The sequence below is a fragment of the Cyprinus carpio genome, chromosome B12 (assembly GCF_018340385.1).
Source record: "Cyprinus carpio isolate SPL01 chromosome B12, ASM1834038v1, whole genome shotgun sequence".
NCBI lineage: Eukaryota > Metazoa > Chordata > Actinopteri > Cypriniformes > Cyprinidae > Cyprinus > Cyprinus carpio.
Window position 1 is genome coordinate 17,669,589 of NC_056608.1, and position 12,337 is coordinate 17,681,925.

The 12,337-nt window shown below is 35.0% G+C and overlaps 1 protein-coding gene across 1 annotated transcript in view; it reads left to right on the top strand.

Annotated features, from left to right (window-relative positions):
• Window positions 1–5,962: 5,962 nt before the first annotated feature.
• LOC109099670 (ankyrin repeat and fibronectin type-III domain-containing protein 1-like) overlaps window positions 5,963–12,337 on the top strand; it is a 76,447-nt gene continuing 70,072 nt past the window's right edge. Inside the window, exons 1-3 of the mRNA XM_042735813.1 lie at window positions 5,963–6,448; window positions 7,534–7,646; window positions 7,749–7,901. Coding sequence (XP_042591747.1) covers window positions 6,296–6,448; window positions 7,534–7,646; window positions 7,749–7,901 — 419 coding nt within the window. The 5' untranslated portion in view covers window positions 5,963–6,295. The remainder of the gene's footprint in view (window positions 6,449–7,533; window positions 7,647–7,748; window positions 7,902–12,337) is intronic.

The following is a 12,337-nucleotide window of genomic DNA, read 5'->3' on the forward strand; positions in this document are numbered from 1 at the left end:
AGAGCAAATAATGTCTTTATTTAAGTGTAGTAAATCAAAATCATGTCATGAGCTAAAGTTGCAACATTTGACCCACTAAAGATGAATGGATGCTAAATGACCATAAAAAAAACTCCTTTTGCATTTTACAATTTAATTCATTTGAATTAAATTTTACACAATACTGTATTTATATAACGGTCTTATCTGGATAAAGTAAAGACCATAGTGCATACAACATTGCGGTCACTACGGCCATTTTGGTTTGTATGTTTACTCGGATGATAGTACAGACAATTGTACAGACACTTGATGTTGCAGCAGTTAATCCCTGTGCTACCAAATGCCTTCTTCCTGTTAATGGCCATATTTCTAAAGAATTAATTATGTCATCCACTTTCTCTACCTGGAAAAAGAATATGTCTGTGAAAATGGTGTTGGAGAATTGCTTATTTTAAATATTATTTCATCTTTTTGTCACTTCTGTAGTGTAATTTACCCAAGAGTACTTATTCCTAACAGTATTGCAATATTAAATATGTCTATAATATATGCTATTGCAATAATAATTCTGTTTAATAAATTTTAAATATAAAACATATACATATATAAATAATATTAAATACATATGTAATATTAAATACGTTTTGAATAAATAATTGATTAAAAGTTTAGCATTTAAACAAATTATACATGCATAATTTTAAATAAAATTCTCAGTACATTTTTAATGGTTTTTAAAAAGCATTATCCTGTATCCTGTCATTAAGAGATTTTTAAAGAGGCTACTGAATAATGTCAGTGTCAAAATTGCACAAATAAAATAATAATAATAATAATAAAATAAAAATGAGCATAAATGGGACATATATTTGGGTCAGTGAGAAGCATTTTTATCTTACCTGTTTCAGCTCAAATTAGTTAGGTTCAAATTTGAGCATTTATTAACTTCTATGAGATTGAATATGTGTCCAAAAAGGAAAAGCGAGAGAAAGTCACTCATCAGCAGACTGTGGATGTGTCAGACCAGCGTGCTCCTCTTCTCGTGCATGTCAGGGGTCAGAGGCGCGAAGTTGGAGGCAGTTGTGTTGTTCTGCTCGTTATAACGCGACGAGGCCGGGGAATTTTGCATCACCACGAGCCGGATGGGAGACTGCTGCTGGGGGGCTGCGGGCTCGGAAACGTACTCCTTGGAAGGGTCTTTGCCACGGCAGTCGTACAGGATGCAAGAGATGAGAAAGACCAGAAGCAGGATGACGTAGCTGGCTATGAGGATGATGAGGTTTAGAGTGACTGGATCAATCTCCAGGTAAAACTCCATGAAACCCATGGCGACGCTGCATCCCTGACTCCGCGCTCTGAAAGAAATGTGGGCACCATGGACTCCCGTCGGGCTCCTCGGCAGAGCTTGCAGTAGTTGGGATATCCCGGCGAGCAGCAGCAGGGCCCTGTGCTGAGATCAGAGTGGAGATTTCGCTCTGCAGTTCAAAGACTTTAATCCCTCCCCTTCTATCCCACCAACCTTGAGTTCCTGCAGCCAATGATTAAAAGCTGCTCACTTTAATAGCTTAAGCTGCCATTTTAATTTTGCCAACTGCACATTGCACGATGGATTTGGCCAAATGATGTAGAGGCGGTGAAAGGGTGGAGTAGAATTTTTAGCATGTCCCACCTCGTGTCTTTTTGCCAGAAGCACGTCAATGTGGGATTTCACTAAGCATTGTGTAATGAACGACTTTTAGTTATGTCATTATTAATGGACCGTGACATAACACTCAAAAGCCAAAAAGCAGATTTAACGGTATTTTGGGAACGTGTAATATACATCCCCCCTCCCCCCCTCCACATTATTTTGAATTCATTTTTATGGATAACATTTTTAAGTTTGATCACAATTTATTATAAATTTTTTTTTTTACATAGTAATGATTTATGGTATTTAAAGCATAATATGAGTTTTTGAGGCTTTTTATCTCATAAATTGACTGTGACAGAACACGTAAGACAAAAAGCACATCTAATGTTGTTTTTGAAGGTAATTTGGGAAAATATAACTTATAAGTTATTTGGCATTTTTTTTGGCTGTATATAAAAATATTATGCTCTTTGTCATTATGAGAGTTTCATCACCAAAAGCAACATAAAACAATAATTTGTATATAAGTCATATTTTGGATACAAGTATGGGGTAAATAAATATATATGATCAATAAATATAGTCATAAAATAATGAAAAGTAAGAGTTTTGTTGTTATGTTGTCATTTGTAATGGATGGTGGCATAGCACAGAAGCCAAAACACAGAATTAAGGTTATGTATGTGGAGGAAACATATTTTTATATATATTATTATTTATATTATATTTATTTATATTTATGTTTTTAAAAAAAAAAAAAAAAATCATATTTAATAACATTTTATGGTTGTGTATTTAATAAGTATCATGACTTTTAGGCCAAAGAACACTACAAAAATGACCAAACAATATAAAGCAATATTAAAAATAAGTCATTTTAACATGTCTCAACAATAAAATAAAACTCAAAAACTCAAAGCTAAACCAAGGGTACACTCTGTTGTTCATGCTGACATCTGTGTTAATGGAGGAGAAAGACAAAGTAAAGTGCTTTTCTTTATTTAATCTGGGTTTGCAACATCTGTCTGTTCATGTCTTGATCTGTCTATCAGCATCTATTACAGTTTACAGCTGTGCAGTGAACACTAGCACGCACCACCTGCCCAAAGTTTTATAGTTTGACAAGGATTATAGTGTAGAGGTACCAGATGGACTAAAAGAATATCTGAGGTCTTAAAAGAGGGTCACAGATGGAGGCCATGACAAGCACACATGACACAGAGCATAATCTGTTTAGAATCTGAAAGAATGTGCTGCTCTGGTTTTTATGTGATTTGAAGTCACCAATATTTCCATTCAAAGTAGATTTTTTTTAACCTCAAAGTATGTCGTGCAAACTGTACAGTTTAATCAAAACCTGGGTATTTTGTGATCTGGGTCAGTTTGATTCATTGAAAAAAACAAACTCATGCATTGTACTTGTTGAATATCTCTTTTTTTCACTTTTAGAAAATATTTTCTTTTACTAAATTGAATCATAATGACAAATAAATTTAAATGAATGCATTTTCCGTAATTACAAATTCAAAACATATTTCAATCAAAGCCATTTCTCAGACTCTCTACCAGGTCAGTTTGACTCTCCCACGCTTTGTCCATTTTTCTTCTCTTTCTGCATCTTCTGCATACTGCACTGAAGCCCAGAAGCAACAGTGCACTGGTGAGGAGCAGAAGTCCTAGAATGGAGATGGTCGATCCGTGGGTGCTGTAGCTGTAGGCTACCGCTGTGACTGCAACACCAATGATCAGGAGAACAATACCGAATGGAAGAGTGCAGCGAGAGCAGGACCCTTCCGCTCCTCCAGTGGCTGTCGTCAGCTCAGCTCCATTAACCAGGGCTGAACACTTCAGCGCAGAATGATCAGTGCTCATGGTCCAGTGAAAGCTGCTGGGATGTGTAATTCACTTTTGCTTGCTGACTTACGGCTTCCTCTTGCTCTTTGCTACCAAGGATGTTGAGACTGTTTTAGTTTGTTGCAGCATTTCTAAGATCAGAAAATAATAACCAATTTTTAATGTTAACCTGTTCTAAATCCTTAGATGAAAAGTGAATTATTATATTTATTCATGTATTCATTGATTAATCCATCCATCCATTCATTATTTATTATTGCCATCTATTCATTTGCTCAGTCATTCACTATGTACATTCACAAAGTATTTATTTTTAAACTATACTACCTAAAGTATAAAGTATCAATAATATTTTGGATTAACTTTGAATACAAGTATGGGGTAAATAAATACATTTTTTAGAGTATATATTTCTAATTTTTACTCAATTATTATTATTATTTTTTTAATGTATGATGCTATATTCTATTGCTAGTTATTCTAATAATTTATTTTTATTGCTGCAATGCCTCATTTTCCCTCAGGTGATTAATGAAGTATATCATATCCTAAAAATACACACAATTAAGAATGACAAAAATAATAGTATACAATATAGTCACTTTGTTTTGTAATCTGGTCATTTTAAGACTGCTTATCAGTTAAAATACATTTTAATACACTAAAATTTCTATTTCAAGTAAATTATGTTCGTTTGAGACTTCTATTCATCAATGAATCCTGAAAAAAAAAGTTTCATGGTTCCATAAAAATATTAAGCAGCACAGCTGTTTTCAACATAATAGTATGATAATAATAATAATAATAATAATAATAATTGTTATTATTATTATTTTTTACTACAGCACCAAATCAACATTAGAATGCTTTCTGAAGACTGTGTGGCATTGAAGACTGGAGTAATGGATTGTTTTATTGAGTTTTTTTTGCATTGTATACTGGAATTGATGGTTGTTTTTTTTGTATTATTTTTATGTATTTTGTGTATAAATGAATAGTTATTTTAATTTTTCCCGACCCCAAACTTTTGAGTATGAGCAGATTTACAAAATAGGTTAAATTACAAAAATATCTTAGTAAAACTAGTTTCTAGTTCACTACATTCATGCAGCTAGTTTCATGCATAAAGAAAAAAGCTTCACAAACTGAGAAGCTGAAGGAGAAACTTACCATGAGATGAAGCATATGTGCCTTAGAGTGGTAACCAGACTGAAATGAAGTATTTCTTCTATATGTTTCTCATGCTTTAAAGACTACCTTGATATTTAACCCTCTACATACAGACTGCACGTATCCATTGGATCCGTACAGAATCATTCCTGTGGTGGGTCAGTTTCTGGGCCACCAGGGTGCCACAGTATCCAAGTAACAAAAACAAATCTGTGCTCCACAGCTGCAAGGCCACACACTTCCCTAGATTCCCTGGCCATGCCGTCAATTACAGACAGATGTTCAGTGCTCTCTGCCTCTTTCATCTTATTCCCACTCCCATAACTGGGTGCTGTGCTAGGACTCTTGCTCATCTGCATTGTGATCTGTGAAGTGCATCAAGGAGGTTAGAGACTCACTGAAGCTATCATTTCTCAGAAAATAACTTATCATGTCTGCTGAAAAGTCTTCAGATGGATTTATGAAGCTGTTAGTCAGAAAATATACGCAGTCGCTGAAGATAAAGCTCCCTCACGTGGTCTTTTTAGTGACTAACAGGGGAAAAGAATTAGCAGCAGGGGAGCGAGTGGGCCTTATTTCAGGGAAAACATTAAAATGTGACTTAATATTCATGTGACTTGGTCTAAAAACTGTGAAATCAGCTCACCATCGTTTTCTAAAAACAAAAAGTCAGCTCACCTTAAAGTTAATGTTTCAAATTTTTTTTGCATGTCATATTTAGTCATGTAACTAAGATACAAACTGTAAAATGGAATTCAACATCTTGAAGAATTTATGTAGTTTCATAAGTATTTTATGTCCCTTAAAGGTCACAATGTAAAGGCTTAAATAATATTGGACTTGAGTCGATAAAATCATTTAATTTAGAAATTATTAACTCAAGTGCATTTTAGATTAATTTACAAAACTGTTTATAGGCAGAGTTTCAATACCTACACATTTATGAGCAAATGGAATAAAAACTGCAACAACAACAAAGTCTCTAAAACTCACTGAACTTGAAAACTAATGTACATTGTGTAACCAGCTAATGTAGTCAGGTTGATTCAGTGAGTCATAATATTTCTATGATATTTAATAATAGTTAATATAATTTATAATACAATTATGTTATAATGTATAATATTTTTGACTAAAATAGGCTATAGCTCCTTTAATAATAATAAAAAAAAGTGAATTACCACATGAAGCAAGTGTGTAGTTTAATTAACAGTGTAACATATTTCTCATGAATGTACACAGCTGCATAGTTTATATCACTGAGGCTGTCTGGTGGAAATGGCTGAGATGTTCTTTGGTTACATCAACATGAAGACGAAGAACTGTTTATGTGAGATAATTGCATTCCCTCATTTTCCTGGATAACTACATAAATATTTCCTGCCTTATCTTACACAGTCATGTACAAAAAAAAACTGGACAGGACGGGTTTCAACGAAATTCGACATTTTAACGTTCATATAGTCGTTAGCAAAACATAGGCTATAAAAACATTACTCCGTGGAACGTATACAGTTTATCATTATCTATACAGTTAATGAACCGTGATGAAAAGTGAATATCTTCGGAGCAGATGACAGGGTTCCTTCACTTCCTGATGGCGGACAGGGATCACATTTGGTGAGTTTTGCCGAAATCTTTAGCTTTTGTTCCTAAATGCAGTCGCAGGAGTTAGAGTTTTCTCTACGCCTGAGTGGAAGACACGTAACGGGAAGTTTTGAGTCCAGTTTCAGGGTTTTACGGGAAGAGGATGCAGATGTTCTGAGGATCCGCAGCGGTTCCTTGAGTCCAGAACCGGAGAACAAAGAGGTACATTCCCTCCTTTCCCAAACGCGTCGTATTCAGTGAAGCTGTCTGCACTGGACGTAGCGTGAAAATCTGTAAACTTTACAGTATGCATCGCAAATGGAGTGTTTGCAGTGTAGGTGGGGTGTTATATGAAAGGAAGAGGAGTAATTAAAGATGGATACATGTGGGATATGAAAAGTGTTGTGATGGGAAAAGTGTGAGGAGATTTTAAACTCATTTCGGAACCACACCTCTGCTAAAGCTCATTTGATTAAAGGCATTTCTGTGGTGAATGTTTATCATGATAGTTTATTTTTGAAAGTCAGTTTTCTGTGTAGTCACGTACTTTAAGTTCTAGGCTACAAAAAGCTGTTGAATATTCCCAGTGTTACTGCCCAAGGAAAAAAAATATTCTGTTAATTTATATATTTACTTTCTATGACAACGTGCCCCAATGGCAGGGAATGCTGTCACACCATATGGGGTTAGCTGCCACAACGGAACCTGCCTGGTTAGACTTTTCAGTAAAATGTAAACAGTAAAGCAATTCATGAAACAGAAAAAATGTAAAAGATTACATATTAAAATAGCCATCCATTGTTAAGGCCAGTAGAAATTTAAATCTTTGTATCATAGCCAGCTGTGATGAGGCTTTGTTTCTGTGTAAATGAAATGCAGCCTCAAAGTAGTAGCATTTTTTTGTATAGTATAATTTTTTGTTAAACTTTTAATAAATTAATGTTAAATTGTTTAAGTTTCTTGATTTTAATTAATTAGACCATTAAAAAGGAGTCCAGAAAAATTTAAACGGAAAAAAAAGGAGTCCAGCCCCCCTCCAAAAAAAAAAAAAAAGCTGTAAACCTAGGGGAAACACTGCAGTTTGTATTAAAACTTAAAAGGCTACTTAGCCAGATGTTATATTTACTATATGAGCATTAATAATGTGCGCAGGCTTGATTTGCCAGATTCTGTTTGGCACCACCAGCAGGGACCTGTGCCGTGAGGGGACCTCAGGTCCAAAACATTAGCCATGTGGATAATCGGCTGTGTAATTTGGCTTCATTTGTGGCCGTGGAAGAAAACCTCACAACTTCTGCTTTTCTCAGAGATGGCACAAGATGTCTTATGAGACTGAAAAAACTTGCCTGCTGGCTCCACAGGAATCACAAACACCATGTGGTTGCCACAAATATGAAATCCCAGGAATGGGAGAGGACAGGTACCGTAAGCTCAAAATGTATAATAATAATTACACAATAATCTATAGATAAACTATTTAATACAGCAATACTGAAATATGTCTTATTGTGTTGTATTGCAGTGTTTTAGAAATGCTGAGCTACTCCAAATTCTCTGATTTGGAGACATGGCTGTGTATGCCCTCTACTATGGTACCCAGGAGCCGGGATTCAGTTTGCTCCTTGCCGCCACCGTCCCATGAGAATGGCACTGGAGACACAGACAAAGAGTCCAGGTAACATGTTTGTGAGAAAGGTTTAAGGATGGGTCTGGATAGTTCCTGTTTCTTTGTTACAGACCAGTTTGATTGCTTTTCTTGGAGTAGGCGTTTCAGTTAATGGCATCTTTCATATTTAAACAGGAATCTCACGTTTGTGCTTGGTAAGCGGTGTCTTGCTTATCTTATAGACATGCAAAAATCAGTTTCTTTTCTTTTTAATTGTTACACAGATTTAGATTACTCCACTCAGTTTTTGTGTAATGACCACTGAATTGTATATTTGACTATTGACAAGCAGCTAACTACACATTTTGTAAGTTCCAAGGTATCTTTTTTTCTTATATATTCAAATAATTCTGGCTCACATTTGCATTTTGCTTATTTACTTGTTAAGTAGACATGCAGTAACTGATAGAATGTACAGTTATTCATAAATAATGTTTAACTTAGTGCAGTTATTGGACTGCAATTCTTGCAGTGAACACATGATGTCATCTTTTACACATTAAAGTCAGTTTTGTGTCCTGCCTGTACATTCTGAATCAACAGCAGCTAAAGCCTAATTTATTAAAAATAGCCTTTAAAAATGTGATTATGTAGTCATTTTGTAAAGATTGTGATGGACATTCAAATTACTCGTAACTCTCGCTAAACATTTCTCTCCATATTTAACAACCTCTGATTACTTTTGAGAATCCTATTCAACATGCTTGATTTTTTTTTTTAATCAACACCTTTGAATACATATTGAAATTAGGCGCAATGCAGAGAAGAGAGAATTACTCTGATAGTGCCAGCCAGACTCCCACATGTAGAATCAGTGTGGCTCTTGGGGTTTCAATAGCCAATCAAAACCAATCATGTTTTCTCAGCTACCTTTTATGCGGCACTCTCAACAAAAAATTGAATCATCAAAACACCCAAAACCATATGCTACAAAGTAAGAACAAAAACACACTGCATACAATGACTAAGACCAGTTAATACTGTTTTAATCCTGCCTGGGGTAGAAAAAGAAACACACCGCCAACAAACTTTATGTAATCAGGCTACATTCATAAGCTGCAGCAGAGCCATTTATTAAAAACAAAAAGCGGGGTTTCATACTGCGATGGTGTTATTACATCTCTCAGTGGAAACAAAGCATTCACTGGAAACCTCTCCTTACTTCCTACAGTTAATCAAGCCTCACAAAAGCAACATAGCCAACTCTACCATCAGATATACGCTACACTTGACTCTTGACAGACTGATATGGCTTTTGTGTGCGCGGCTGGCACACTTTAGCTGAAGGTGCAATTTAATATTTATGCCTGGCGCTGAACGCTCAGTGGGGCTGCTGTTTTGTTTTTTACTATAGGGGCCTTCTTTCTATCCCAGAGCGATTACGTTGTTGATTAGACTATGAAAAGGCTTAAGCTACAGGAAGTCCTGGGCAAAATCTTGCAGGTGCGTTCAAGTTTAATATGCTGCTCACTGCTCATACGGAATCACATGGAAAATCTTTAGTAAGCTGAAGAGAAGAAATCTATGAGGGCATCATGTTTGCAATGGAACGGATTGTTGAATTTTTGTTTAGAAGAAAAAAATCAGGATCCTGCAAGAGAGGATCATGGAAAAGCCAAAGCTATACCCTTCCTGAATCCAGGTACTGTAGAAAGGGATGTTTTTAGTCAAACTGGTGTTTGTTTATTTGTATATCTTATATATTTAGTATTTTGTTCTACTAAATGTATTACTGCATTGAAAAATATTTAATCTTCCAAATTTAGTTTTATTTTTTAAAAGCCATCTTGAAGTATACACTGTAAAAAATGACTAATTGTAAGTGTAGAAGAATCTAAAACTGCTATGGTAAAAATATGCTAATTGGTTATTGTAAGTTCTCTTATTATATACAGGGGAAACTGAAATAAATGTTACAGTAAAATGCTATTAAATGTTCCACTTTTGGAAGTAAAAAAGTGTAACAGTTAAAAATGATTTCAAAATATGTTATTAGGGGCCAAGCACCGATGGTGCTTAGGCACCTATTGTATCCGTTAGCATGATTTTCTTCTTCTTCTTGTCCAAAAGTTGCACTCATGTTTATGCTAATAACTTTTGAACCGTAAGCCAGAAAATTAAACTTTTCCTCTGAATCCTTGGCTCAAGCCGAGTTGGATGAACTTCAAAATTCAAAATCCGCAATGTTTAGTTTTTTCGCTATTTTAATTGTTCGTAAAACATACTTTTTCGAACTTGTCACGAAAATTTAACCAGATTATCTTCAGACCATGCTAGCAAAAAGTTATGGAATTCAAGTTCATTCATCCAACCATTCTTGAATAACATGCAAAAGAATTCTACGAAAAGCACGCAAAAATCTCCAGAACGGTTAGGCATATTGAGACCAAACTGAGACTACCTGCAGCGTTTCGGCACTGTGCAACCTAGTGGTAAGGAATATGAAAAATGCATATTTTTGCTTATAACCTTCTGAATGGTTTGGCCAAAAATTACAAAACTGGTCTCTTTAGATTCAATGCATCATGAATGGTTGCGAATGATATCCAATTCTCCCATGTAAGCCATTTTGGGCACGGCCATTTTGAATTTTGTCATAAAATGCTATAATTTACAAACGCATCAATGTATCGTTACGAAACTTGGTAAGCATTTTTGACACCATGCCCAGATGGGTACTCAAAAATTTTGGGTTATAATGAATTTATAAAAAATATTAATAACCTTTACTTACATTAGCCTATGGGTTGTTAAGTCTGACGTCAGATGTTGTTAAGTCTGATGGTGCTTAGACACCTATTGTATCCGTTAGCATGATTTTCTTCTTCTTCTTGTCCAAAAGTTGCACTCATGTTTATGCTAATAACTTTTGAACTGTAAGCCAGAAAATGAAACTTTTCCTCTGAATCCTTGGCTCAAGCCGAGTTGGATGAACTTCAAAATTCAAAATTCGCTAGGTTTAATTGTTCGTAACGCCCGCAAGGTTTAGTTTTTTCGCTATTTTAATTGTTCGTAAAACATACTTTTTCGGATTATTTTCGGAAATTTATGGAGATTATTTTTGGAATTCAAGTTGATTATCCAACCATTCTTGAATAACATGCAAAAGAATTCTATGAAAAGCACGCAAAAATCTCCAGAACGGTTAGGCATATTGAGACCAAACTGAGACTACCTGCAGCGTTTCGGCACTGTGCAACCTAGTGGTAAGGAAATATGAAAAATGCATATTTTTGTTTATAACTTCTGAATGGTTGGGCCAAAAATTACAAAACTGGTCTCTTTAGATTCAATGCATCATGCCAAGTCGAATGATATCCAATTCTCCCATGTAAGCCATTTTGGGCACGGCCATTTTGAATTTTGTCATAAAATGCTATAATTTACAAACGCATCAATGTATCGTTACGAAACTTGGTAAGCATTTTTGACACCATGCCCAGATGGTACTCAAAAATTTTGGGTTATAATGAAATTTATAAAAAATATTAATAACCTTTACTTACATTAGCCTATGGGGTTGTTAAGTCTGACGTCAGATGTTGTTAAGTCTGATGGTGCTTAGACACCTATTGTATCCGTTAGCATGATTTTCTTCTTCTTCTTGTTGTCCAAAAGTTGCACTCATGTTTATGCTAATAACTTTTGAACTGTAAGCCAGAAAATGAAACTTTTCCTCTGAATTCTTGGCTCAAGCCGAGGTTTAGTTTTTTCGCTATTTTAATTGTTCGTAAAACATACTTTTTCGAACTCATCATAGGCCGTTGCACCGATTGTCACGAAAATTGTACCAGATTATCTTCAGACCATGCTGGCAAAAAGTTATGGAATTCAAGTTGATTCGTCCAACCGTTCTTGAATAACATGCAAAAGAATTCTACGAATGGCTGGAAATTAAATTTATGAAATTTATAAAAAAATATTAATAACTTTTACTTACATTAGCCTATGGGGATGTTAAGTCTGACGTCACGTGTCACTGCTTCCGTGTCCAAATGCTCTATTAGATACCACAAGAAAACAACAAAAAGTGCTAATATACACTCACAATGTGATATAATACTACCAAAAAAATTATAATTCTAACCTTTAACTCCATACCGAAATCCCAGATAGCCAGACAATGAAAATATAAATATAAATAAATAAATATTAAAATCATTTGTGTTTGGGAAGCTTTGAGTATGGAGACTGTATTGTACACCGTACATTTGAAAACGTTTAGCTTAAATGTTTAAATGAATAAACAGTGCTCATAAATGGCTGTTGAGGTAGTATTCACAAATGAAGCGAGTTGAGGCTTGGACCCGGAAACAGTGCTTCTTACGTCACCACTTAACAACTCCATAGTAATGGGACTGATGTTGATAGATTCCTTGGATCATGCCGAGAACATCGATACCAATTTTTGCCATAATTGACTAACTTCATGTCCACCATTTTGA